Below are 26404 nucleotides of genomic sequence, written 5' to 3'. Positions count from 1 at the left end.
ATGCTGGGTTGCAGGCTTGATACCCACTAGGGGGCGTGCAGGGGGCAGCTGATCAATGATTCTCTCTCATCATTGATGTTTCTATCTCTCTCTCTCCCTTCCTCTCTGAAGTCAATAAAAATATATATTAAACAATAAAAAAAAAGAAGATGCCCTGGTTCGCCCACAAAGCCCAGCAGGAAGACGACAGACACATGGACCAGAGCCAACTGGTTGTCCCGGCCAAGATCTGTGGACTCCCAGAGGCCCACAGAAGTGTTAGCTGTGCTTATTTTGTACGCCACTGAGATTCTGTGATTATTACTTGGCATCACTATGACAATAGAGAACGGATGCAACACCGACAAATATTTTCACACAGAACAGCATTCAGAGTCCTTGTTTTTGCTACCACTAGATCCCCTCCCTCAGGACAGTTCCTAGAATGAGACGGATGCTCAGTAGCTTTTGGACTTTTTGTTGCTGTGGTTTAGGGACTTCAGGTTAAAAACAAACAAAAGTAAAACGTTACACATAAAACCTGATGTGAAGTGTGCTCTCGTTGTTGGGGGCCCAGAGGGGAGGGCTTAGCTCTAGAAATCAGATGATAAACCCACCAGCCAAGCCCTGGCTCCCAAGTCAACATCTCCACCAGATGGCAGGAAGCTCACTGAAGGCTACAGTACTAGGCCTCTAGGCCAGCGGTCGCCAACCGGTGGTCCGCGGACCACTGGTGGTCCTTGAGGTCCGAAAGGTTGGCGACCGCTGCTCTAGGCTCCTGTGCTTGTTCCCGAGCCTGTCTGCACATTACAGTCACCCGGGGATCTTTAAAAACACCAAAGCCCAGGTCACATCCCAGACCCATGAAATTGGTCTCTGGGGTAGAGCAGGCATCAGTCATTAGTGAAGCTCCCCAGGCGATTCCAATGGGCAGACAAGTTTGCAAACCTCTGATTTAACTTCCTCTAGCCTCAGTTTCTTCCTGAGTAAAGCACGAGGGCACTCTTAGGCCTACTGTGAGGTTACTGTGAGAATCGGGTGTGGAACAGGCTATCTGTCGTAACGAGCACTCAAGGTCTCGTGTGATAACGGTGAGCGAGGCGACAATCCTCATGCTTGTGACTATGATTTTCCACATTTACAGAGAGGAGGCCCAGAGAGGTTCACCAACTTGTCCAGAGTCACAAAGCCAGTAGGAGGCAGAGCCCAAATTCTAACCCAGGGGCTCTGGCTCCAGAGCGCGGACTCTCTATGCCAGGGGTCCTCAAACTACGGCCCCGCGGGCCACATGCAAATACAAATACTGTATTTGTTCCCGTTTTGTTTTTTTACTTCAAAATAAGATATGTGCAGTGTGCATAGGAATTTGTTCATACTTTTTTTTAAACTATAGTCCGGCCCTCCAACGGTCTGAGGGACAGTCAACTGGTCCCCTGTTTAAAAAGTTTGAGGACCCCTGCTCTATGCTGTGCTACCTCTCAGGAGTGAGAAAAAAGAGAAGATAAACCAGCAAAAAACAACACTAGCAGAACTCTATTTTTCCAATGCAGAAAAAAAGATAACTGTCAACATTAAAATTACACTCACAAGTGACATAATTTCAAAACAATCCAGGGGTGAGTGGAGAGAGGGTAGGGACACAGATGAAATAAGAATGGCTATAGCAGGTTCGGTCCCTGGTCAGGGCACATACAAGAAAAAAAACAATGAATGCATAAATAAGTAGAACAACAAATTAATGTTTCTCTCTCACTCATCAATTAAAAAAAAAAGAATGGCCAGAAGTTAATCATTACTAAAGATGGGCAAGGGGCGCATGGGGTTCATGATATTGTTCTACCTACTTTTGTTTTCAAGGAAATTTTCCAGAATAAAATGTCTGAAGTATCTACACCCAATACCTAGAAACACGTTTTCTATTCTACATGCATTGCTATTACCCATTATTTAGCTGAGTTCTCCTTTTTCCAAATATAACTGTGTCCGTTTGAGCAAACCGTCCTCTTCCTTTTTTTAAACAGACCCCAGACCACCTGGGTGATTCTGTGCAATCCTGTTTCATCACCCGGGTTGGGTCAACTAGCCCCTGGCCTCCACAACACGACATCGTTGCTGTCTCTCTCCTCTGTCTCTCACCATGGCCACTGCTCAGCACCTCCAACGTGAAGGATGCTTCTGAGCACCACGTGACGCACCACGTGGCTGTGAGCCACCTGAAAAACAGGCCGGGAGAAGTGCACTCTCCATTTGCCGCAGACACAAAGTGGGATCTGTCAGTTCTTCTGCGGCAGCAAATCACTCACAGTGTCGACAAGAGAGGTGAGCTTGATTTACAGCAATCAACGCTATTTCTCAAGTGTACTCTGAGAAGATTGTTTTAAATCATGGCTAAGAAAGCCCTAACCGTATTATGACTATTACCAGTCATAAGCAGTAAAGTGGCAAGCAGGGCCCCAGACCATCTGGTACGGAACAGGTAACGCCCAACAGGCAGGTGGAAGGGCTGCTCCAAACTCAGTATGAACCAAAGGACAGGAAAATCCCCTTCTCTTTCAGGCCAAGTCAGGGAGAGAGTCAACCTCTTTAATGACTCCTTCGAAATCCTCGACACAATCCGGGGGGTGAGTGGAGAGAGTGTGGGGACACAGATGAAATAAAAAATGGTCAGTCCTGCCCGAGTAGCTCACTTGGTTAGGGCGTGCCTGACACATAATAGGCTTTGAAAAATATTTGGGGGACAACTGAGTAAAAGTACTGGATTCTGTGAGATCAGTCCCAAGTATGAAGGGAACTCTTACCACAAGGGGGCACCATCGTTCACCATGACAGTTAATATTTATAAAAGATACTAAAAACAATGCCATTTTTTCTTCTTCTATGGAAGACTCAAGTGGGCTGAAATCCCTGCATCTACCATAATTAAAAATGTGTTGGTTGTTAATGTCATCAAGAAAGGGGATCCGGGTAAGCACAGTGCAATTATCAAATACAGGGAATTTAATGTGAATGCAACGATCTGGCATACAACCATATTCCAATCTTAACAACGATGGCGATGCTGTCTTTCAGTGTTGTCCTTCACTCCCTGACCTTCTTTAGGTGTGACACTTCCTTAAGCCTTTCATTGTCATTTATGATCCAACCCACAGTGAAGGCATTGGATGCACTGGGTCAACAGAAGCCAGAGGGAAAGGGGTGGTGTTCTGTGCGTTTGTCTGTCTTTACAAACCAGCAGAGCCTATTGCACCCCACTGGAAACCTTCCTACAGCAAACAGAGCTTCGAGGCAGGTAAAAATCCTCACCAAAACCTATAGGTAGACACAAGGTTTAAATCAGGCATTGGCGAGCAAGGCTCAGCCTTATGGAATGGTTGGGATAACCAGTCGATTCCAACCAACTAATTGGCAAAACTGATTGCCAATCGATTATTGGCAAATAGGACTGTATTGGAAAAACTGGTTAATAATTTTTTGGGAAAAACTGAATTGCAAAATTTCACAGGCTATGTTAAATCACAGATGGATAAAAGAATTAACTGAAAAAATAAAACCTTTATATACAGTGGTATATATGCATATGTAAATTTTTTTTCTGGAAGGATACTTAGAAACTGCTAATAGTGATTCCCTTTGGGAAGAGAGAGTAGGTGGGAAGTTACCATCTTAATCCTAATTTTGTACCTTCTCATATTGTTTGAAACGCTTTATCGGACGCTGTATCACTTTTGAAAATGTCAACCTGGGAAATGATATTCTAGGTCACTTTGTTTTGTTCTTTATATTATTTGTGATACCTCTCCTCTCCAAAAATATTATTTCTCAAAAAAAGAGTTTTAAGTGCCCACACATACGGAATTGTCAGTGGAATACTATGCAGCTATGAAGATGTATGTTGATGGGACTTTGAAAGTTGTTATATATTAACAAAGCAACTATAAAATAATATGGATTTAAACTACAAACCATAAACTTTGTGGACAAATAGAAAAAATAATGGAAATCAAATGAAATAATAAAAATGGTTTTCTTTTGAGTACCTCTACTTTCCACACTAATGACATAATATCTGTGCAATTAAAAATAAAGCGAAAAATGCAAAAAAACAAAAAGTATACATGCCCTATGAGAATCAGGCATGTATGAGAATCAGGAGCTACATCTCCCCATGCATCCCATCTTAGTGAGAAGGGCCTGACCTCCCTCAGAGCTTCCGGTTACAAATCTGCCAGGGCAAGATGACTCACACTGCCCTAGTGTTTGACAAGGGTGGAAGTAAGTTCTCAAGTGGTAGAGACATTTAAATAAACTCTTGCAAAACAACTGCAAATACAAACATATTACTCTTCTACGAGCCCTTTACTATGATACACAAGCACTTGAGAATTCCAAAGCCCTAAAGAAACAAAACTTTTTTACGTCAAGGTTGTATGTAAGACTACAAAGGACTTTCTCTTTCAGGAAACAGGAGATCCTAGTTCATGCCTGGGTTCTGTATGAGCTGTGTGACCTTGGGGCAGGTAACTTATTCCCTGAGCCTCAGCTTATTCACCTGAAAACAGGTCATTCCCACCCACTTTCAGACCTCAGTGGAACCCAATGATGATCCAGATACTGGCATCTGTGAGTAAAGAAAAGTTGGTTTTCTACGGCCAGGGGAGCCCCACCATGGACGTAATCACCTGCGCGTTGGCACAAGCAACCGTTATTTCTGTGTTTAACCTCGATAATGTTATCGGGTCGAAATGGCCCCCGTGGCTTTCCCTTCATTCTGGAAGTTGCTGAAACACTTCAATTCCTCAGAAGGGCCTCTTTGCATAAAATCCCAACCCCCTAAAGGCCCACCGCAGGAATGTGAAGGGGCAGGGCAGAGTCCACTCCAGGAAATCTCAGACAGGGGAAATGTACATGTAACAGCACCAGAGGCCCAGGCCCCGCGACCGGAAGCTCACCGATGGTGGTCTCACAGAACTTCTCCGCCGCCACCTCATTGGCAATGTTGGCTCCCATTAGCACACTGATGTCAATGCCCATCTTCTCTCGGATGATGTCGGAGATGAGTTTCAGGCCCTCGGGGCCCTCGTCTATGCCCTATAAGGAGGTCAAGAAGTTAGGGAAAAGCAAACCACCCGTAGAGAACAGGTACGGGATCACTGCTTTGTAAGTTATCTAGGTTCAGACATCCAACAGCATGTACATCTTGAAAAATATCTCTTGCGAGAGAAAACACAGATGCTGAGAATGCACTGCTTAAAGAATAACAAGAAAATGAACATGTGGAACCGCCCAGGTGAAGCTACAGAACATGAACAACACCATTGACATCCCCTGCGTCTCTCCCCAAGTCCATCCATCCTCCAGGGTGAACCACTATCCTCAACTCTATATGCACCCCTTCCTTGCTTTTCTTTCTTTCTTCTTTTTTTTTAAAAAATTATTTTTTAAAAAATTTATTGATCTTAGCGCGAGGAAGGGAGAAAAAACACGGATTTGTTGTTCCACTTATTTATATTCATTGGTTAATTCTTTTTTTAAAATATGATTTTATTGATTTCAGAGAGGAAGGGAGAGGGAGAGAGATAGAAAACATCAATGATGAGAGAGAATCATTGAGTGGCTGCTTCCTGTATGCCCCCCACTGGGGATCCAGCCCACAACGTGGGCATGTGCCTTGATCGGAATAGAATCCAGGACCCTTCAATCTGCAAGCCGACACTCTACCCACTGAGCCAAACCGACTAGCTCTGTCTGTCTTTCCCTCTCTCTTCCACTCTCTCTAAAAATATCCTTGGGAGAGGATTAAAAAAAATTTTTTTATAAAAGTAATAGATGTGCCGTTTTATTAATGCAATTAGAAAGAGATGTCATGGCAGGTCTAACAATTTCTGTAATTTCAAAGTAGTGATGAGCACAAATGACACTTGAGCTATCTGACATGAACATATCCGCGATTTCTGTTGACAAGAGGGTCCCAGGTCCTGCTAATAACCTGTACTGTTATTGAAACTCTGCCTTGTGGTTTTCCTCTGCAAATGAAGAAAATGCTCATTTTAGTTAGAGGTAAAAACTCATAAAAATGCAATTTCTCCCCCACAGTTAAAACAATGGACCTCCTGAATTCTGTCCATGGATCTGTGGGGGTGGTTCGTGGACGGCTGGTTAAAAACTCCCTCTTTAGCCCTGACCGATTTGGCTCAGTGGACAGAGCGTCGGCCTGCGGACTGAAGGGTCCCGGGTTCGATTCCGGCCAAGGGCGTGTATCTTGGTTGTGGGCACATCCCCAGTAGGAGGTGTGCAGGAGGCAGCGGATCGATGTTTCTCTCCCATCGATGTTTCTAACTCTCTATCCCTCTCCCTTCCTCTCTGTAAAAAATCAATAAAATATATATAAAAAAATAAAATAAAATAAATTCCCTCTTTAGGGAAAATACCAGGCATGGGAACTAATACAAACCACTGGTGATTTCCAGAATGTGGGTGAGACCCAGGACCTGGTCGGGAAGGATCTTTCTGACAGCGAGGCCCACCAGGAGGAGCCACCCCCTTCCAGGCATCTTTACAAAAACAAAACCCCTAAAACCTGCCACTTCTTTGTCTCCAACAGATGAAAGTGAGAGGAAGTGACACTTCCCAGGAACTAATGTCTAGCGATGTTCTTCTGCCCCAGCCGCCATCTCGGGCGCGTCACCTTGATGAGCGTGATTCCCCGCGCTTTCTTGGGCACTTTCCCGGTGATCTCGTCGCAGATTCTGTGGATGAACTGGTGGGGAATGACGAACACCAGCATGTCTGCATCCTGCACGGCCTCTTGGAGGTTTGGGACGGCAACCTGCCATGGCGAGGAGGAGGAACCGGTTACACCTCTACCCAAACATGCCGGGCCAAGCGATTTCATTCTCGGACCCTTTATCAGATGCCTACTACGTGCAGAGCAAGCACTGTGCGGACAGACAGTCCAGGCAAGAGGGGGCTGTGCTCTGCCTTCCTCATTCCCGACTTGCTCCTGAACCCAGGAGGGTCCTGCCTCTCCATGCCTCCGTTTCCTTACCCGTAAAAGGAGTCATCATGATACTGCGTGGGCTGTTCCCTGTTGCTCACCCAGCCCCCCAACCCATTTTCTGCCTATCGTTGTCCCACTCTGTTCCCTGGGGGGCTGCTTATTATGGGCTGTTTCCTCTGGGCCCCTTGCTCTCTGCCCTCCAGTTGCTTTAGCCAAAGGGGGGCACGGTCAGGGGACCCGAGCTGGGACAAGAGACGGGCCACAGTGTCCCTGGGCCACTCCTGCCTGGGCTCGCAGGCGTGCTGGCATGGCGTCATTCTACAGTTTTACCTCCTGACGGGCAGCCCCTCTTCCATGTCTCTAAGCTTTTGTCAGGCTTGTATGGTGACACCAGTCTGTCCCCTTGTCCTTTCAGGGGTGGCATGGCTTCCTGCTGTTGCTAATCTCTGGGCACTGCACCAACGCCTTTTGGTTCCCTCGATTCTCCCCACATTCGGTGAACAGTCTCACAGTAAACTCTCCCTGGTTAAGCACTTTGAGAGTGCTGTTGTGAAGAATAAATGATTCAGCCCAGCCAGCGTGGCCCAGTGGTTCAGCGTAGATCTATGAACCAGGAGGTCATGGTTCAATTCCTGGTCTGGGCACATGCCTGTGTTGCGGGCTCGGTCCCCAGTGTGGGGCGTGCAAGAGGCAGCTGATCAATGATTCTCTCTCATCATTGATGTTTCCATCTCTCTCTTTCTCTCCCTTCCTCTCTGAAATCCATAAAAATATTTTTTTAAAATAAAAGAATAAATGATTCAGAAAAATTCCCGACACCTGGCATGCACTTAATACATGTCAGCTTTTAGGATGATTTGTTTCCTTCAGTTAAATACAGAAACAGGTTTTAAAATTTAACATGGGCAGAGAGACACAGACTCACAGACACTAGGACAGAGGTGAGGGCATCTAGTGAGGATGAGGGAGTGTGTGGTCTCTGGCAGAGGCTGTCTGCTGGTGCCCGATGACTGTTCTACCTTCTTCCTTAGCAAGAAAACCCCCAGTTTGGGGCTAGGCTCATAAATGCCAGGAAAGGCTTCCCCACTTTAACCTTGCAATTTAGGTGGAATTGGCCCCTCCCCTGCTCCACAGGTGACCTTCAACTTGTTCAAGCCAATGGGCACATAGAAGGTCTTGCACTGCCATGGGAATAGCTAGCTTCCCCCCTAATCCTTTCCATCAGATACTTGGATAAACTTAACTTCCCAAGTCAGAACCCTAGGGATCCTTTCTCTCCCCACCACCAGCGTCAAGAATAACCGTGGGCCTGAAACTAGTAAAAAATAATGTTAAATGTCAACTGTCGGTAAAAATTTTAAAAAAAGCATAACCATGGGAAATGCTGCCTGGCCTTAGTTCCGTGACACAGAATAGAGAATCATCATCGTTAGACGGCAACAGATTCAGCAGGCACAGGAATGAGTCCACCAAGAATCAAATTCCAACCCGAGGTCTAACTACGCGGCCTCGGACAAGTTCATTAACCTCGCTAAGCCTTGGTTTCTTCCCCTATGAAATCAGAATCATCAGCATAATAGGAAAACTCACTGCTACAACCCGTTAGAATAAAAAGGAAGGAAGAAAGAAACAACAGGCCACAATAGAGTCGCTTTTGCTAAGCCAAGTCACCAAAACAAAACTTAATAACTTGCCGAAACCGGTTTGGCTCAGTGGATAGAGCATCGGCCTGCGGACTGAAAGGTCCCAGGTTCGATTCCGGTCAAGGGCATGTACCTGGGTTGCGGGCATATCCCCAGTAGGAGATGTGCAGGAGGCAGCTGATCGATGTTTCTCTCTCATCGATGTTTCTAACTCTCTATCTCTCTCCCTTCCTCTCTGTAAAAAATCAATAAAATATATTAAAAAAAACAAAAAAAACTTAATAACTAACCTAACTGCAGCTTCAGTCTCTCTGGGGAGTGGACTTTTTAAACCAATCACTCCGAATTTCCTGATCAACACCAGTGAGGTCATCTGCCCTAAAATCCCCCGCTTTCCCCTGCAGGATGGTGACTGTGCTTGAAATAATGATAACATCAGTTATTGATGATGTCTGTCAGTTTTCTCCCGTCAACCATTTCTTCTATTTTATTTTTTAAAATATATTTTTATTGATTTCAGAGAGGAAGGGAGAGAGAGATATAGAAACATCAATGATGAAAGAGAATCATTGATCGGCTGCCTCCTGCACACCCCCTATTGAGCCCAAAACCCAGGCATGTGCTCTGAACAAAGAATCGAACGGTGACCTCCTGGTTCATAGGTTGGCGTTCAACCACGGAGCCATGCCCGCTGGGCTAACCCACTCATTTAACTTTCTTGTTCAACTCTCTGCCCACGAAAAACCCCCATTTTGTACAACTCCTCTGAGCACCTCTCTCTTTGCTGGGTGGAATGCTAGATGGAATTCATGAATAGCTTAATCAAAGCCAATTGGGTCCTCAAGTTTACTTGGTTGAATTTTGTTCTTTTTTTTTTTTAAATATATTTTATTGATTTTTTTTTTACAGAGAGGAAAGGAGAGGGATGGAGAGTTAGAAACATGGATGAGAGAGAAACATCAATCAGCTGCCTCCTGCACACTCCCTACTGGGAATGTGTCCACAACCAAGGTACATGCCCTTGACCGGAATTGAACCCGGGACCCTTGAGTCTGCAGGTTGACTCTCTACCCATTGAGCTAAACCAGTTAGGGCTGAATTTTGTTCTTTACCAAACCTAAGAGGGTTATTGAGAGCATGGGACAATATCCGTGAACTACTTAGCATAGTGCTTAACACTAACGAGCACTGTAACCAAAAGCCAAGCAACCGTCTTCAGTGAACCAGGTCTCTGTCGCTCCCAACTCCCGGCACTTGTCAGGTTACAAACCTGCCCCACCCCTGCCAGACTCATGAGGGAAGCAGGGTCATCTTACTCCTCTGTTTCCAGCACCCAACGCTGGGCTTTGCGTGCACAGTGCCCGCTCAGCAAGGTTCGGTGAGTGAGTATGTGCAGGGATGGGTATTTCTTTAACAAAGGAGAGCTTTGCTGGTTAACCACAGGAATGAGGCAGCCTCGGTGATCTGGTTTTCAAACAATTACAGAAAGCTACCAAGGGGTGACGCTGGCAACAGAAGTTCATACACTCCACTCAGACAAGCAGCGGGGTACCCTCTTTCTGCGTCACATGCTCATTTCTTCCTTCCCCCGCAAGTCACTGGAATGAGGCCAGGCAGTAACCTATATTGTCCCCTCCCAGACCTAATAAGCTTGAATTTTAAACAGTCAATCTTACAATTTTCTATTTTTTTTCGGATCTCCTGTAATTTAGCCCTTGACCCTGATTGTAATTACAGACCAAGGTCAAGTGTCCTAGGGAGTGGATCAAAGTCCACGTACCCAGAAATGGTATATTGGGAACATGAGCGGCCAAAGGCAAGGTTGTTTAGTCCAGCTTTGATGGGACCTGCACTTTGAATGCTAAGACAGTAACCTGTCATGAGCCCAATTGTGTCTCCCCAAGATTCCTATGTCATAACCCTAGTACCTCGGAATGTGACTGTTTGGAGACAGGGTCTTTGTAGAGGTAATTAGGTTAAAACAAGGTCCTTAGGAGACGCCCTAATACAACACGATTAGGACACAGACAACACAGAGGGAAGACCATGTGGAGACACAGGAAGAGGGTGGCCACCTACAGGTCAAGGAGAGAACTTCAGGAGAAACCAACCCTACTGACATCTTGATCTTAGTAGACCTGAAGCCTCTGGCATTGTGAACAAGTAAAATTCTGTGGTTTAAGCCATCTGGTCTACTGTCTTTCGTTATGGCAGCCCTATCAAACTAAACCAAAGCCCATTTCAGAGTCTAGAAAACCAAAACTGACCAAGCCAAGAACTTGGTAGGCGGAAGGAACAGGGGAAGAGGGAAATAGTTTTTGTATTTTCTCAAGTCCCAGGTGTTGACTCAGGTAAACATAGCTTTCCAACCTAACCAGATGTACTTTTCATTCCTACAGCCTTACCACATTGTCAGGCAGCTTGTGTCCAGGGAGATATTTCACATTCTCGTGGTCATTATTTATGATGTCTGTCAGTTTTCTCCCATCAACCATTTCTTCAAAGACCCACATATTGACCGTGGAGGCGAACTTCTGAAGCTTCTTGACATTATTACCAATTATTTTTGCAACAGCGGAACCCCTACAAGAAACAGTGGAGAACAAAATTAAACTCACTTGGGCAGAAGAGAAAATGCATTAGATTATAATTCAGAAGCCTCGCATTCTGGTTCTGATTCAAGAGCTGAACTTGTAACTCAAGATGTGAAGCCATGAGCCATGTGAAACAGTGGTTTTCACCTGCAAATACCACCTCTGTGATCAGGAAAGCCCCAGAATTAGGTACAAGGTCAAAAAGCACCACCCCTTAAAACTAAGAAACGTTAACCTATCTTGGAAGAGAGGATCACAGGCAGAAGAGAAATCCACCTAAAAGATGGAATAAAAATAACAAATGTAGCCCTAACCGGTTTGGCTCAGTGGATAGAGCGTTGGCCTGCGGACCGAAGGGTCCCAGGTTCGATTCCAGTCAAGGGCATATACCTTGGTTGTGGCTACATTGCCAGTAGGGAGTGTGTAGGAGGCAGCTGAATTGATGTTTCTCTCTCATCAATGTTTCTAATTTTCTATCCCTCTCCCTTCCTCTCTGTAAAAAATCAGTAAAATATATTAAAAAACAACAACAACAACAACAAATGTAGCTACTGTGAGGTGCCCTTTGTCTCCTTTTTCTTTATCCCCTCCTTCTTTCTGTGCCTAGAAGACAGAACATGATTGTTGGGGCTCCAGCAGCCCTCTTGGGCTGTGAGGAGATCTTATAGTAGGGGTAAAGATTACACAAAGTAACAAGAGAAGGAGCCTGGATACTGATGTCATTGAGTAGAGATGCCATGACAGCTCTGGACGGCCAACCCCCAGATTATAAACTATGTTCTGGGGGAACTGCAGTCATAATGGAAAAATAAGAACCAGAGTGGATTCCAGAAAAAAAGCAGAGTGAGAGCCCATGTTCTGGGGGGCCTGAGTGTTTGGTTCCCCCCAGCAGACACCTAGCCGGCCTCCAGCCCAGCAAGCTCCCATCTTCTGCATCTCTACTGACCAAACATTCTGGTAACGAACCAGTTGCCCCTTAGGCTTTCCAATAAGGGAAGAGAAGGCACTCCGACTAGTTAGTGCTAGTCCTCCAGACAAGGGCCAAGGGTCTGTGGCTAGTGACCATGACAGCGGAGGTCATGGTTGGTCCAGGCACCTGTGCCCACCTCACAAATGTGCTCACTGCACAGTGGGCCAAGACTCTGCTGATTGGGCCACTGATTGGTGCAGGGGTGGGCACCTGATCCAAGCTGGGCCAATAAGCTTCTACTGTAGGACTTTGAACCAGAGAAAGTTTGTTTCTTAGACAAGTTTCCTGGTGTGAGGAGCAAATGAAAGAAAGGTAAACAGCGGTTTGCAAATTCATGTGTTAGGGTGGTCATTGCTTTTTCTAATAAGAAACTGAGATGAATTCTATATTTGATGAAATGCAGCAGCTTAAGAGTATAAAATTACAGTTTAATTCTCTAGTTTTCTCAAGAAAACTTTTTTGTTGCTTTCATATCCCACAGATGAGTGAAATCATGGTTCTTGTTAGGCAGAGAATTCTATGCTAAATTAATTCACAAGTATTTTCTGAAAACAGAGGACTGTTTTTACATCACAGATACATTAAAAAATGTATTAACAAAATTCCTTCACCGACGACAATACACTGTGTAATGAGCCCATTTAATAACAACAGAGAATATCTGCGATGAATCAAATCGGAGGAACTCAGAAGAAATTTGAAAACTGGGAAATGTTGCATTCCTATTTTGCAATCTTAAATGACAGTCAATTCTGGAGACAATTTGGTGGGATGAAGGAATGGGTGATATCAGAAGATGGCGGGGCCTAAGCTGACAAGAGGAACATACTGGAGATCTTTATCCTTACTCTCCGATAAATCTCAGTTATTCTAACCCAACTCTAATTCATCCCAGCATATAAACCTTTGCGCTTTAACAACCAGAAAAAAATCAAATAATTGTCTCTATATTAGAATTATTTTCCCATTCCTGAGATAGAATGGATAAGCTAAGCCAGTGGTTCTCAACTTTGGCTGCCCCTTGGAATTACCTGGGACATCCCCAGAGTCCCAGGCCACACCCCAGGCAAACAAAATCGGTTCTTCTGGAGTGGGATCAGGCATTGGCAGTTTTTAGAGCTCCCCAGGGACTGATGTGAGCAGCCAGGGACTGAGAACAGCAGCTCTGCTGAATGATCTAGAACGTTGGTGCCTCCTACCGCACAAGAGAAGAGCTGTCAATAGTAAAGCTCTGAGGCTTTACCTGTAAGATCCTTATTCTATGCCAGCAGGACAGTTTATTAGCTAAATACCCATCGATGCAATTCTCCTCCTGACACTTTGTAAAAAAAGAGGCCAAGAATCTCCCCACCATCACTCTCACCTTTATTCTCATCTTGGAAATAGCTGCTCACGTCCTCACGGCAAGATAGCAGCTCAGACTCAGAGTTCCCTGACATTAAGTAACTCATACAAGGTCAACAAGAGAGCAAGCATGATTCTGGGGAATTGAGCAAATTGAGGGGGGGCATCTCTAAGACACTAGGAATCCAAGTCAAATAAATCAAGTGGGAAAATAAACCAAACCATAAGACCCTTCCCCATGATCTTACTGGAGTACACTCCCTTTTCAGCCCCCTGGTGGGGAAGCCAAGCATTTATTTACAACCAGAAGCAAACCTGAAGCATCCGCTGAAATGACTAAGTTGGAAAAATTTAAGTGAACATTAGAACTGTTTAAGAACTAAGCCCACCAGACCATGTCTGTGCATCCTTTGGGGTGTGATGGGACATAAAACATCAGGACGAAAATAAGTCAGGGAAACTCCAGTTATATTATTCACTCACGTGAGGTCACTGGGACCTCATGCTGCCTCCTCCCTGGCCTCCTCAATAACCTCCCTCACTCACTTATCTCAGTTATCGAATATTTACTGAGTAGCCTCTGTCTAAGGCACTGGTGCCACAACAGAGGAAAGGCAATGCTTTTGCTCTCAAAGGCTTACAACTCACTCAGAGATAAATAAGGTAGAAGGAATTCACAGTCCTGTGTGGGACAAGAGGTGAAGGGAAATGGAGGGACATGTGGTTAGAAGGGTAAACCCTGTGATGTACTTCAGCTCAAAGGACGCCATCAACTGCAACTCATGTTAACCCACGAGAGGTCTCCTGTGCTGGGCCTTCTGCTGGGGGAACCCTGACGGACAGATCCCAGCTGGGGCACAGGGGGAAGGCACGGGGATTGTGCTGAGGAAGACCATGCCTCTGCTGGGAAACAGAAAAGGCTTCATGAATTAGGGATGGGCCGAGCAGGCAACACAGAGCTCCCAGCCCACACTCACTAACCGCGGACGCATGAGTGAGCCCGACCCAAGCCAAGAACCACAACTGTGCTGATGGTTTCCCATCTCCAAACCCATCAAATGATACACATTAAACATGTCCAGTGTTTTTGATTTATGCATTATACCTCCATCAGGCTATTTATACAAAAGCATATTCCAGAAATCACCCCGGTATTGCCGACATCAATCAAGGCTTAAAGGCAACAAGACTGCGGACAAAGACCACTAGGGGGTGCACCAAGAAAGCATAAAAAATGCGGAGACAAAGAAACAGGACAAAACTGTCAATGGAGGATATTGAGTTCAGAACCACACTTTTAAGGTCTCTTAAGAACTGTCTAGAAGCTGCCGATAAACTTAGTAAGGCCCTCGAAAAGACTGGTGAGACCGCCGATAAATGTAGTGAGATCCTCAAGAAATCTAATGAGACCCTTGATGTTGTGATAAAGAACCAACTAGAAATTAAGCATACACTGACTGAAATAAAGAATATTATACAGACACCCAACAGCAGACCAGAGGAGCACAAGAATCAAGTCAAAGATTCGAAATGCGAAGAAGCAAAAAACACCCAACTGGAAAAGCAAAATGAAAAAAGAATCCGAAAATATGAAGATAGTGTAAGGAGCCTCTGGGACAGCTTCAAGCGTACCAACATCAGAATTATAGGGGTGCCAGAGGATGAGAGAGAGCAAGATATTGAAAACCTATTTAAAGAAATAATGACAGAAAACTTCCCCCACCTGGTGAAAGAAATAGACCTACAGGTCCAGGAAGCGCAGAGAACCCCAAACAAAAGGAATCCAAAGAGGACCACACCAAGACACATCATAATTAAAATGCCAAGAGCAAAAGACAAAGAGAGAATCTTAAAAGCAGCAAGAGAAAGAAACCCAGTTACCTACAAGGGAATACCCATACGACTGTCAGCAGATTTCTCAACAGAAACTTTGCAGGCCAGAAGGGAGTGGCAAGAAATATTCAAAGTGATGAATACCAAGAACCTACAACCAAGATTACTTTATCCAGCAAAGCTATCATTCAGAATTGAAGGTCAGATAAAGAGCTTCACAGATAAGGAAAAGCTAAAGGAGTTCATCACCACCAAACCAGTATTATATGAAATGCTGAAAGGTATCCTTTAAGAAGAGGAAGAAGGAAAAAAAAAGGTAAAGATACAAATTATGAACAACAAATATGCATCTATCAACAAGTGAATCTAAGAATCAAGTGAATAAATAATCTGGTGATCATAATAGAATCAGGGACATAGAAAGGGAATGGACTGACTATTCTTGGGGGGGAAAGGGGTGTGGGAGATGCGGGAAGAGACTGGACAAAAATCGTGCACCTATGGAAGAGGACAGTGGGTGGGGAGTGAGGGCGGAGGGTGGGGCGGGAGCTGGGAGGAGGGGAGTTATGGGGGGAAAAAAAAGAGGAACAAATGTAATAATCTGAACAATAAAGATTTAATTAAAAAAAAAAAAAGCATATTCCACACCCAAGACTCCTTTTTGGCTCTGAAATGGCACTAAGTGTTAGTACTTCTGACCAACATGAAGAAACAGGAGCAAACACAGCAAAGGGAGTGTTCTGGAGGAACCTGAGTATGTTGGAGGGACTGAGGACTACTTCTAAGTGACATACCCTGTTCTAAAGAAAGTGCACAAATGTATTAGAACTCAGCTTAAAATAAAAGTGCTGACTGCAGCCTCTGAAGGCGGTGTGTGTGGCTTGGTCATGGTTGGGGTCCCATAGCCACAGTGAAGGGTTTCTCCATGTTTCAGGCGTTGTCCTGCCATTGCACAAGCAGGGCCAGGCAAGGATCCTCACGCTGCTGGGGCAAGGGCATGAGCAGCCACTTCCACACCTGACCCAACTCGTCCATCTACCACACGACAGGTGGGGCGGATGACCTGTGAAGCCCCCTGCAGGTCTATGATGAGTCCAAGGTTGTCCAAAGTGGGGAATGGGTGCCCACACACAGCACCAAAGGACCCCGACTTGCTCGTATCCTTTCCAACTCCTGCGGCCTTCTGAGAGAGTGCAGAATGTCTCATTTGCATGCGACTCTGTGGTTACCATCTCTCCATGTGCTAATTTCCCTTCTTCACAAAGTATGAGGAGGCCTCAGACTCTGGGCCTTGTCCTTGTCAGGGAGTGGTGCCTGGCAAGAATTCCATGGTACTGCTTTGTTTTCATTCTACGGGTTGTTGTTATCTTGTACATATGACATTTACAGTAGTGACGTAAAGTTGTCTTTTAAAGTCAACCTCAAACATTTTTTTATTTTTTGTTAATCCTCAACCTGAGGATATTTTTCCATCGATTTTTAGAGAGAGTGGAAGGGAGGGGGAGAGACAGAGAGAGAGAAACATCGATGTGAGAGAGACACATCAATTGGTTGCCTCCCATACATGCTCCAACCAGGGCCTGGGATCAAGCCTGCAACTGAGGTACATGCCCTTGACTGGAATCAAATCTGGCACCCTTCAGTCCGCAGGCCTGAGCTAAACTGGCTAGGGCTAAACACATTTTTATTGATTAATTTTGAGAGAGAGAGAGAGAGAGAGAGAGAGAATTTGTTCCACTTGCATTCATGGGTTGATTCTTGTATGTGCCCTGACCGGAGATGGAACCCACAATCTTGATGCATTGGGACAACACTCTAACCAAAAGTTGTTCTAAAGTAAACTTTTAAAGAAAGTATAATAAGCAAATAATAGTACAAAGTGAAGCAGACAACCGAAGCTCTAAGAGCCTGCAGGATGGAGGCTTAATCCTATTCAGACTCTTCACCTTGCAGATTAGCACACACGAGGCCTCAGGGTCACTCTGACCTTCTGTCACACAGCCAGGTCGTCGCAGAACTGGGAGGGGGACTCCGGTCTGCTGATGGCCAGCCCTTTACACAGATGTATAAAACCACATTGCTCATGAAATGATGGATTATCTAAGTCTTGGGCCTCAAAATATAGACTAGTTCACAAGTTCTACAATGTTGTGCAGATGAAATTCAAAAGGGACATGGGGGAAATAACGATCCAATACCAGCCATGTACGGTCTTAAATACCTCACCCTTGTTATCTGTGGGAAGCCCCAGCAACACTCTGAGGCCGGTGCTATTATTATCCCCATTTTTACACGAACAAACTGAAACCTGGAGAACACAGGTGGTTAGTGGAAGAACAGAGAGTCGCACCCCAGACCCTGTCTTCAATACTCTGCTCTCGCCCTAACCGGTTTGGCTCAGTGGATAGAGTGTCAGCCCGCGGACTCAAGGGTCCCGGGTTCGATTCCGGTCAAGGGCATGTACCTTGGTTGAGGGCACATCCCCGGGGAGGGGGGGGGTGTGCAGAGGGCAGCTGATCAATGTTTCTTTCTCATCTATGTCTCTGGCTCTCTGTGCCTCTCCCTTCCTCTCTGTAAAAAAATCAATAAAATAATATATTTAAAAAAAAAATACTCTGCTCTCCCTCCCTGGGTCCTGGCTGGGTGGACACCTACCTGCTGGAGGTCCTAACCTCCCCCTTGGCAACGCCCCCACCCTTCCTTGGCATTCACTCTGTCCACAGCCTTCTCACCCCCACCCCTCTAGAAAGGTGTAATATTTTAGCCTGGCTGGCGTGGCTCAGTGGTGGCTGGGCATTGACCTATGAACCAGGAGGTCACAGCTCAATTCCCGGTCAGGGCATATGCGCAGGTTGCGGGCTCAAACCCCTGTGTGGGGTGTGCAGGAGGCAGCCGATCAATGATTCTGTCTCATCGTTGCTGTTTCTCTCTCTCCCTCTCCCTTCTTCTCTGAAATCAATAAAAACATAAATAAAAAGTATAATATTTTAATCAGGCTGGGGGAGGCGCTGCATCACCCAAGGAATGGCTACCTGTCAAGTCAGGCCCAAACCCAGCAGAACTCGGGTGGCCCACACCCCTTCACAGGGTGCAGACTCTTTCTGGACCAGAAAAGACTCAACAGTCCAGCCCTCTTTTTAGCAAGGAGGAAACAGACGCAAGGAGAATGAACAAGGGTTCCACCGGATGTTCCCCGCTCCATGCCAGGTCTCCCCAAGAGCTGATCTCAACCGTGGAGCTAAGGACACAGAGGGTTCAGATTTGGCTTAAATAACATTACGTGTTTTTGCTCATAAAAGCAATACATGAAAGAAGCAGCAGCAATTATGAATAATCGCACCGCCTGGGGAAGAACCACTGCTAACATTCTGTGTAATTCTTGGCAGTTAAAGGACTTTTCCAGTACAATCAAATGCCCGAGTGTTCGATACAAATGTGGAAAATGGAGCGTTTTTTCAAACAGATTCATCTTGGTGCATGTCTATTTGATCTCTGGGTAGGGAAGCTTCCTAAGCTTAAAATCAAAGGGAGAAACCACGGAGGAAAAAGGACCCATGTGGACAGCCTGGCATAAAGAAGGGGAGCAGGAGATGCAGAGAGCCTTTCTGTCCATCAGAATTCAAACTGGTGATCCTGTATCAGTTTGCTGTTGTTTTCTAATTGTACAAACTTTCTCACCCTGATCAGAGGGGACTCTGGGTCTTTGCCAAGTGCAGCTGTAACCCATCCTATCCTTAAACTCCAGCTTCCAAAGCATTAGTGGGTCAGTGCTACCTGTCCACAGGGAAGGGATCATTTCTGACCTTAGAGGAGCTCATGTACAGCCGCTCAGACGGTTTCTGGGCTCTCCATGTGGAAGTGTAGCGAGAATCAGGACAGAAACAGTAATTCAGGCAAGAAGGTGACAAAGAAAATTAAAAAAAGGTGACAAAGGTGGACAAAGAGCACAGCAGGGCACTCAGAAGGTTCCAGCAAACCACAAAAGGTGAGTCACACACAGCGCCCTTGAGTCACCAATGCAAAGTAGGCCAGAACTCTCCCTGACCTTCAGTCTCAGGCCTCAGGCTATTGGTTGATCGTGAGGACAACAGCGCCAAGAGATAAACAACTCCAGCTGAATACCACGATGTTCTGTCTTCTCTCCCTTCTCTGACTCTGCTCGTTGGCCAAACCCCAACTGGGTGCATTTTATGACCCAAGATGGTGCTGGCCAAACGATGATGAAATCAATAATTATAACGATAATGCTAGCTGACATTTATTGAGTGCTACGCACCTTGTACTCTCCCTATCAGTGATGGCGAACCTTTTGAGCTCGGCGTGTCAGCATTTTGAAAAACCCTAACTTATCTGGTGCCGCGTCACATATAGAAATTTTTTGATATTTGCAACCATAGTAAAACAAAGATGTATATTTTTGATACTTATTTTATATATTTAAATGCCATTTAACAAAGAAAAATCAACCAAAAAAATGAGTTCGCGTGTCATAGGTTCGCCATCACAGCCCTAGATCATCTCATTTAATCCTAACCATAATCTTAGACAGCAGGTAGTACCAACCTTATAAGCAATGATTCCTGGAGAGAAGCAGTTTGCTTCAGGCCTCAGAGCTGCCAAGACAGAAATCTAGGGCCATTCTTCTCTCCTGCCTCCAAAGCAGGCCTGGGACATGCACTCCCTAGCACAGAGGTTTGGCTGTAAATATAGCCCTGACATTTCAGTTCTAGAGCTGGATCTTGCACTGTGTCTGGGTGATCTTCCCAAGGTTCTAATGAAGAAACTTTGTTTCATCTTTGGAGTTATTTAAGAAGCTTTTTTGGCGTACATGTATGTTCTTTCTGTTGTTTTTTCTGAGTCACTGTGTGTGTTTTGTTGTTTTTCTTCTGAGTCACCGGAACCATAAAGGGCCACACAGGTTAAGGAAGCAGATTCCAGCATTCCCTGTAGCATGCAGCATGGCAGGGCTGGGCTGGGCTGGGGTGGGTACCTGAGGGCCAACCTCCAGCCTCCTCCCTGGCTTAGAGGAAAGGAGGTGCCAAAGGGCAGGACAAGGGCATGTTACACAACCCGGCTACTTCCCCTCACATGTCCATTCTGGCTGAAGCGCCGCGGCAAGTCAGCTAGATTCAGTCTTCTGGTATCTGTATTGCCACTGATCACTTACACTCCATGTGAGGGTTATAGCCACCTTGGAGGTAGGAGCTTAGGTGTGACAACACTTCTACTGACATAAGCATTCTCAGCTACTTCCAAGGCCCAAGTGGAAAATTTGCTCAATCACCTTCACTTTCCTGAGAAGCCCACATCTGGAAAGGTAGAGCTGTTTTAAAATTAGCAAAAAGAAGCACCCTAGCTGGTTTGGCTCGGTGGCTAGAGCATCGGCCTGTGGATTGAAGGGTCCCAGGTTTGATTCCGGTCAAGGGCACTTGCCTGGGTTTCAGGCTCGATCCCCAGTGGGGGGCGTGCAGGAGGCAGCCAATCAGTGATTCTCTCTCATCATTGATGTTTCTCTCTCTCCCTCTTCCTTCCTCTCTGAAATCAATAAAAATAAAATTTTAAAAATACAATAAAATTAGCAAAAAGCTGAAGTCTCTCGGGGAAGTAATGTTTCCCAACCTCTGGGACAAGTCTAGTTTCAGTTGGCAATTCTGATGCAAGTGGCTTTTGGATCACATTTTCAGTAACACTATTTAAATTGTAACACCTAATCTTGTGGCAGGTATTTCATTCCACTTACTATTTCTTTTTAATTTATCTTCCAAGTTTCTATCTATCTCAGAGCTGAAGCTAAGTTCTTAATGGCAAGGACGGTGTCTAGCTGTGTCTGTATCCCTGGAAAGGCCACACTACCTACTACACAAGCCAAACACTCCAATGTCTATGGACGAGGGCTGAATGCGCAACGAGCTCCTAAGCTCTTGCATCTCTGGCGAGGCTGCGATCCTCTCTCTAGGACTGGAGTGGCTCTGAACCCAGAGCGGGTGCAAGCAAGCCAACCACTGTTCCCGTCTGATCCCATAGTTACGGGGGCCAGGCAGCCAGCCCAAACCATCGGCATGGCACATTTCTCAACTGCTCTGCGCCAGTGTCACAGGCCAAGCTTTACTCCATTTCCTTGGGCTGGCGCGGGCCGAGAAAAGTCAAGTACAGAGTGCAACTGGGGGGAAGGCAGCCAAATCCCCAGCAGAGGGGGTAGGAGGTTCACTTCACTGCTCCCGATGCAGGCCCAAATCCAGCAGGGCAAAGCGGTGCCACTTCCACTGCACCTTGCAAATTAGGAAAAGGTGCTGCCACCTGTGGCTCTGGGTCCTCTTACAGAAGAGGATCCTAATGTTAAAAGAACACTCGCTAAGTGGGTGCTTTTCCAGTCCCATGGCCAACAGGGCAGCTGACATCTCACTCTAGTGACCTTGGGATCCAAAACTGGCAAAGCCGAGCTGAAAGACCAAATGAAGCTCTGCAGTGGCTAGGCACCAACTCCATTCAATGTTGTGCGGAACACTATTATTTACAGAAAAGTGCATTGCTATCCTAGTGTTTGCAGGGCAGAGAGGGAAAAGAATATACGTAAACATTCATTTGCATGTGATGGAATTCCTCCAGAAAGGACAGAAGAAATTGACAACACCAGTTTTCCTCCATTAGGTCCTTGGGGCACAAGGGTGGGTGGGAGATGGTTCATGGTGTTTGTTTTTGAGTTTTTGGGGGGATATCTTTAGGGTTTTAAACACGTGATTATATTACCTAATCAAGTATAATTACATTTTAAAAATTAGTTTTAAAAACATGTATTTTAAAAAATTAGTTTTCAGACACTCAGTATTTACTTAGCATATGCCAGACAGTAGGGTAGATGCTGTTCTCAAGTGCTGGCTGGGGAGGAGTAGAAACAGATAAACAATCACTTCCTTGTAGTCATAGGTCAGAGAGGCCCCTGGACTTGAAGGAATAGAAAGGTAAAGAACCAGGTCAGGTTTCCTCCAAGAAGTAGGTAGTAATACGAATTGCTGCCACGCTCCTAGAAGCCTGAACTGTGATGAGTGTCAGGCCAGAGGAACACAAAAACACGGAATGAATGTCACTGTGAAGATTCTATACCCGTCCCTCAAATGTGGGAAAAACAGTGCACGGCAATAGAAGAGAGATCGAAAAGATCAGATTTTATACTATACTCTGCCCCCTCCCCCAACTCACCAGAGAATCCCATTGTGTAAGTTTGATGAAGGGAACTAAAAGAGCAGACATTCGTAGAATGCTTAGAAGAGTGTTTGGCAGAAAGTGCTGCATAAATGTTAAACCAAATAAAGCCTAGCAGAGACGCAAAGCTTCGCAAACATCTCCCCAGAGAAGAATTTTCTACGCCCCTGGATTATTCTGGGAGCCAGGCCTGTTGGAAGTTGGGTTTTCTTCCTGATACAACGTTACTAAGATACTAGACGCAACAGCGACGGAGGCTAGACTAGCACTTTGAAGGGCAGGGCGCTCCCGCCAGAGACCAGGGTAGCAAGCGCCCGTTAGCCCTCGGTGCCTTCTTCCCCGATTACCGAAGCTACAGTAAGATGATTCGAGCCTCCTTCAGCTCCTCCACCTGGGCGATCCGCCGGGAATGGAGAACGCCCTTATCAGGCTGTTGCGCATAACACCCAGGCATGGAGAGCAGGTGGCCTCTTTGCGCCCACCGCGCGGTGACAAGAGCGCAGACAGGTGCCCGCGGGCGCACAGTCCCCGCTCTCCGCGCTGCTCCCTGCGGACACGCGAGCCCAGAGCCTCTGGGGCGAGTGCCTCGTCTCGGCCTCCCCGGGTGCGCGGTGCCCAGCCAGTCCCCGAGGCCGCCCGCCCCGCCTGCCTGCGCGCGGTGCGCGGTGCCCACGCCGCGGCGGGGACGCGCGGCCCTCGCACGCCCCGGAGAGGGGCTTCCTGAAGGCGGATCCCGTGTCGTCAGCCCACCGCCGCTCACCAGTTCCCCGAGCCCACGATGCACACTTTCAGGGGCGACGTTGCCATGACCCGCCAGAAACGCAGCAGCCCAACGCGTGCCTCTCCGGTCTGCCGCCGGCCTCCGCCCGTTCAGCCTGACCTGCGGCAGCTCCCGAGGACCACGCCCCTCCCGCCTCTCCGCCAATGGCCGTGGCCATCCCCACCCGGGAGCCCCGAGCTACAGCGGGCAGCCCGGGTGGACCCGCCCCGCCCCGCCACTCCCGAGAACCACTGCGCACGCCTGGGCCGGGCTACCCTCTCCGCCCCGCCCCACCCATTCCCGAGGCATGCCGGGACTTGTAGTCCACACCGCCGTCTGCGGCGAGCTCCGCGGGGGCGGCCCCGCCCACCGCACCACGTGCCGCCCGGCGTAGTTGCGCAAGGACTTGAGCTTTCGGCACCGGAGGCGGCGCTCCACCGGGCAGAGCAGGTCCGGTTCGGTTCGCCGCGTGACCCGCTACCGTAGCGCCGTCTGCCCAAGCGGGAAGAGACATCACACCTGTCTTTTCAGCCTCTGCGCCTGGCACCCCTGAACTTCTTAATGAATTTAAAACTTCTGAGGCCTCCGGGACTTGGCTGGACGGTACCTGCGCTTCAGTGTAGCCACTGGAGCCCAGAGAGAGACCCTCTTGCTCTGCAGGACTTGCCTTCTCGTTATGCGGTTGTGAGACTACCCTCCCCCCTTCCTTCCTACAAAACTGTATTCATTCCGAGCGTCACTCTCCACCAGGCGCCGTGCTAGACCCTGTGGGAGGAGGACAAAGTGGTTTAAACCGATGGTTCTCAAACTCTGCTGCTTACGAGTCTCTGGAGCTTCTAAACACGCCCCAGGCCGAGTGCGTCAGAATCTCCCAGAATGAGATACAAGCATCAGGATTTTTTAAAAATCCAAGAGCTAATTGCAAAAAGCTGTCAAAATTGAGAACCAGAGAATTAAAATACCGGTAGAGACTGGCTGAAGAAACAAATACTCCAGTTACCTAGAAAAAGACGAGGCCTATTCACTTGATGCCCAGAGGACTAGCTCGTTTTTGTTTTCATCTCCACATCGTTTGAAAGATTTATCTAGGTTACGATATGTACTCAAAGAAACACGTAGAGTGGATGAGAGAGATCGTCCTGTCCACTCTCTCGGGGGATTTGCTCTCAATTATTTGCGCTAATGGGAAGATACCTAAGCAGGGATGGTGGGGGAAATGGGCTGTTCAGGCTTTATTCGTTTTTTTCCTTGCATGCGTGTTACGAAATGGGATTGTCACATTGAATAGTGAACTTACGTACTTGAGGAGTAGACATGGCGTTGTGAAGATGTACCGCAAGTGGTTGGTTCATTTTTTTAGCCTTTGCCTAGAAGATTTATATCCCTCACGTGGAGAGTCCTGTTCCCCAATGATGCAAGTGCACATGCGTGATAATGCGCCACGCGACTATTCCGCGGACATACCTCTACAACATCATTGTATGGGGTTTCCCGACCACCTGGTACCGTCACCTGCTATACACAACACATTATACACAGAGTAAGTAGTCATTTATTGTACAGACTGGTTACAGAGATTAATACAGCCCTAGCTGGGTTGTGCAGTGGTTAGAGTGTCAGCCTACAGACCGAAGGTTCGTGAGTTTGATGCCTGGCCCTGGTTGGGGCTCACTCAGAGGCAACCAGCTGATGTGTCCTATGTAGATATTTCTCTCTCTCTGCCCCTCTTCTCCCTCTGGCCCACTCTCTCTAAAAAATCATTGGAAAAAATATCCTCAGGTGATGGTTCAAACAAACAAAGAAAGAAAACAACAACGAAGATTAATACAAAAACCAAATAGGTGAAGAGAGGGGAGAATTTCAGTCAGAGGTGCAGGTAGACCAGATGAAATTGTAGGGGCTGGTGAGAGAAGGAATGATGGTGCTATACAATCGATGGTTGCTCAAAATAGTGATGAAAGTTTGATAAGGATATTTACCTAGCCTCAAACTCTCCACACAAAGGCTAAAATAGTAACAAAGAGAGTTTTTTAGAGAAAACTGGCTAACATCACCTTAACTAAGTGGTCAAAATCAACATCACCAGTGATGGGTCAAACCAACACATGGGCCTTCTTTAGCAGGAGTGAGAAGACATTTAGTTAATATTGGCTTGTTGAAAAAAATATTTTGAAGTAGTTCCCAGACCTTGAGATTTTAAAAATATTTTAAATTAAAAATATTTGTACTTGTTTTCAAGTCTGACATAGAATTGCCAATTTTTTTTTTCTTGTTAGGACATAAACTATTGCCATATACAATTCCTATTTCATTTCAACTTGTTTTATTTCTTTTAATTCATGTCATTCATTTTAATTTAATTAATTTGTTTTTTGACTAATTAATACAGTCACATGATTTAAAATCCAAAAGAATCAAAAGGGTGCACAGTGAAATTCTTCCTCCCTTTTCCAGTAGCTCTCCAGTTTCTTGAGGAACTCGTTACTAATTTCTTATGCATACACATTGTTTTGTTACTTTCTCCCACTCAACATTATTTCATGTTAAAAATGTTAGCCAATGCCAAAAAAAATGAATGCATGTAATGAAAACTCAAAATTAAAAAAATAAAAAGAATACATTTAGCTTTCAGAAAACTCTCCCACAAACTGTATTTCTCATTTCTCTGTGGCACTGAAACCTTTTTCACAGGCTGGTGTTGGTTAAATGCATTCCTCTAACTCCAGGTGAGACGTGCACTTGGTCCACCCTAGAGAAACATTTTAGCTTCTCTGTCCTCATAGTACATATGTCACCACTTTGCTTCCTAATTACACCCTCACCGTACAATCCCCAGTGGTGACATTTGTTCTTGGTACCACTGGCTTCAAATGAAATTGCCCATCTTCAATATTGCTATTGACAGTCTAATGAGAAATTACAGATTTTTGGCTGAAGAAAACAATGCCTCATTCTGGAAACATATATGGGTTTTCATCTCACTTCCTTGGGGATTAGAGACATAATGGATGAAAGGCAGCTTTGGCTGCTTCCAAGAACCAAGTAGAGTCCCAGACACTTAGCAGAGGCAGGTGTCAATTGTAA

At 46.1% G+C, this 26404-nt stretch overlaps 1 protein-coding gene across 3 annotated transcripts in view; it reads right to left on the bottom strand.

Moving 5' to 3' along the window:
- The window catches only part of GPD1L (glycerol-3-phosphate dehydrogenase 1 like), a 40595-nt gene extending 17119 nt beyond the window's left edge, over nucleotides 1-23476 (bottom strand). The window contains exons 1-4 of one of the 3 annotated variants that reach the window (XM_036332845.1): nucleotides 23321-23476; nucleotides 11025-11202; nucleotides 6665-6805; nucleotides 4929-5067 (exon numbers count right to left, since the gene is read on the bottom strand). In XM_036332845.1, coding sequence (XP_036188738.1) covers nucleotides 4929-5067; nucleotides 6665-6805; nucleotides 11025-11202; nucleotides 23321-23367 — 505 coding nt within the window. In that variant the 5' untranslated portion in view covers nucleotides 23368-23476. Of the gene's footprint in view, nucleotides 1-4928; nucleotides 5068-6664; nucleotides 6806-11024; nucleotides 11203-22907; nucleotides 22928-23320 lie in introns of those variants that run through there. The other 2 variants (XM_036332846.1, XM_036332847.1) reach the window with 2 other exon arrangements.
- Between the last annotated feature and the right edge of the window lie 2928 nt (nucleotides 23477-26404).

This window comes from Myotis myotis, unplaced genomic scaffold (genome assembly GCF_014108235.1).
Source record: "Myotis myotis isolate mMyoMyo1 unplaced genomic scaffold, mMyoMyo1.p scaffold_m19_p_13, whole genome shotgun sequence".
NCBI classification, from domain to species: domain Eukaryota; kingdom Metazoa; phylum Chordata; class Mammalia; order Chiroptera; family Vespertilionidae; genus Myotis; species Myotis myotis.
The sequence above is the reverse complement of the archived record's forward strand: the minus strand, read 5'-3'. Positions and strand labels throughout refer to the sequence as shown.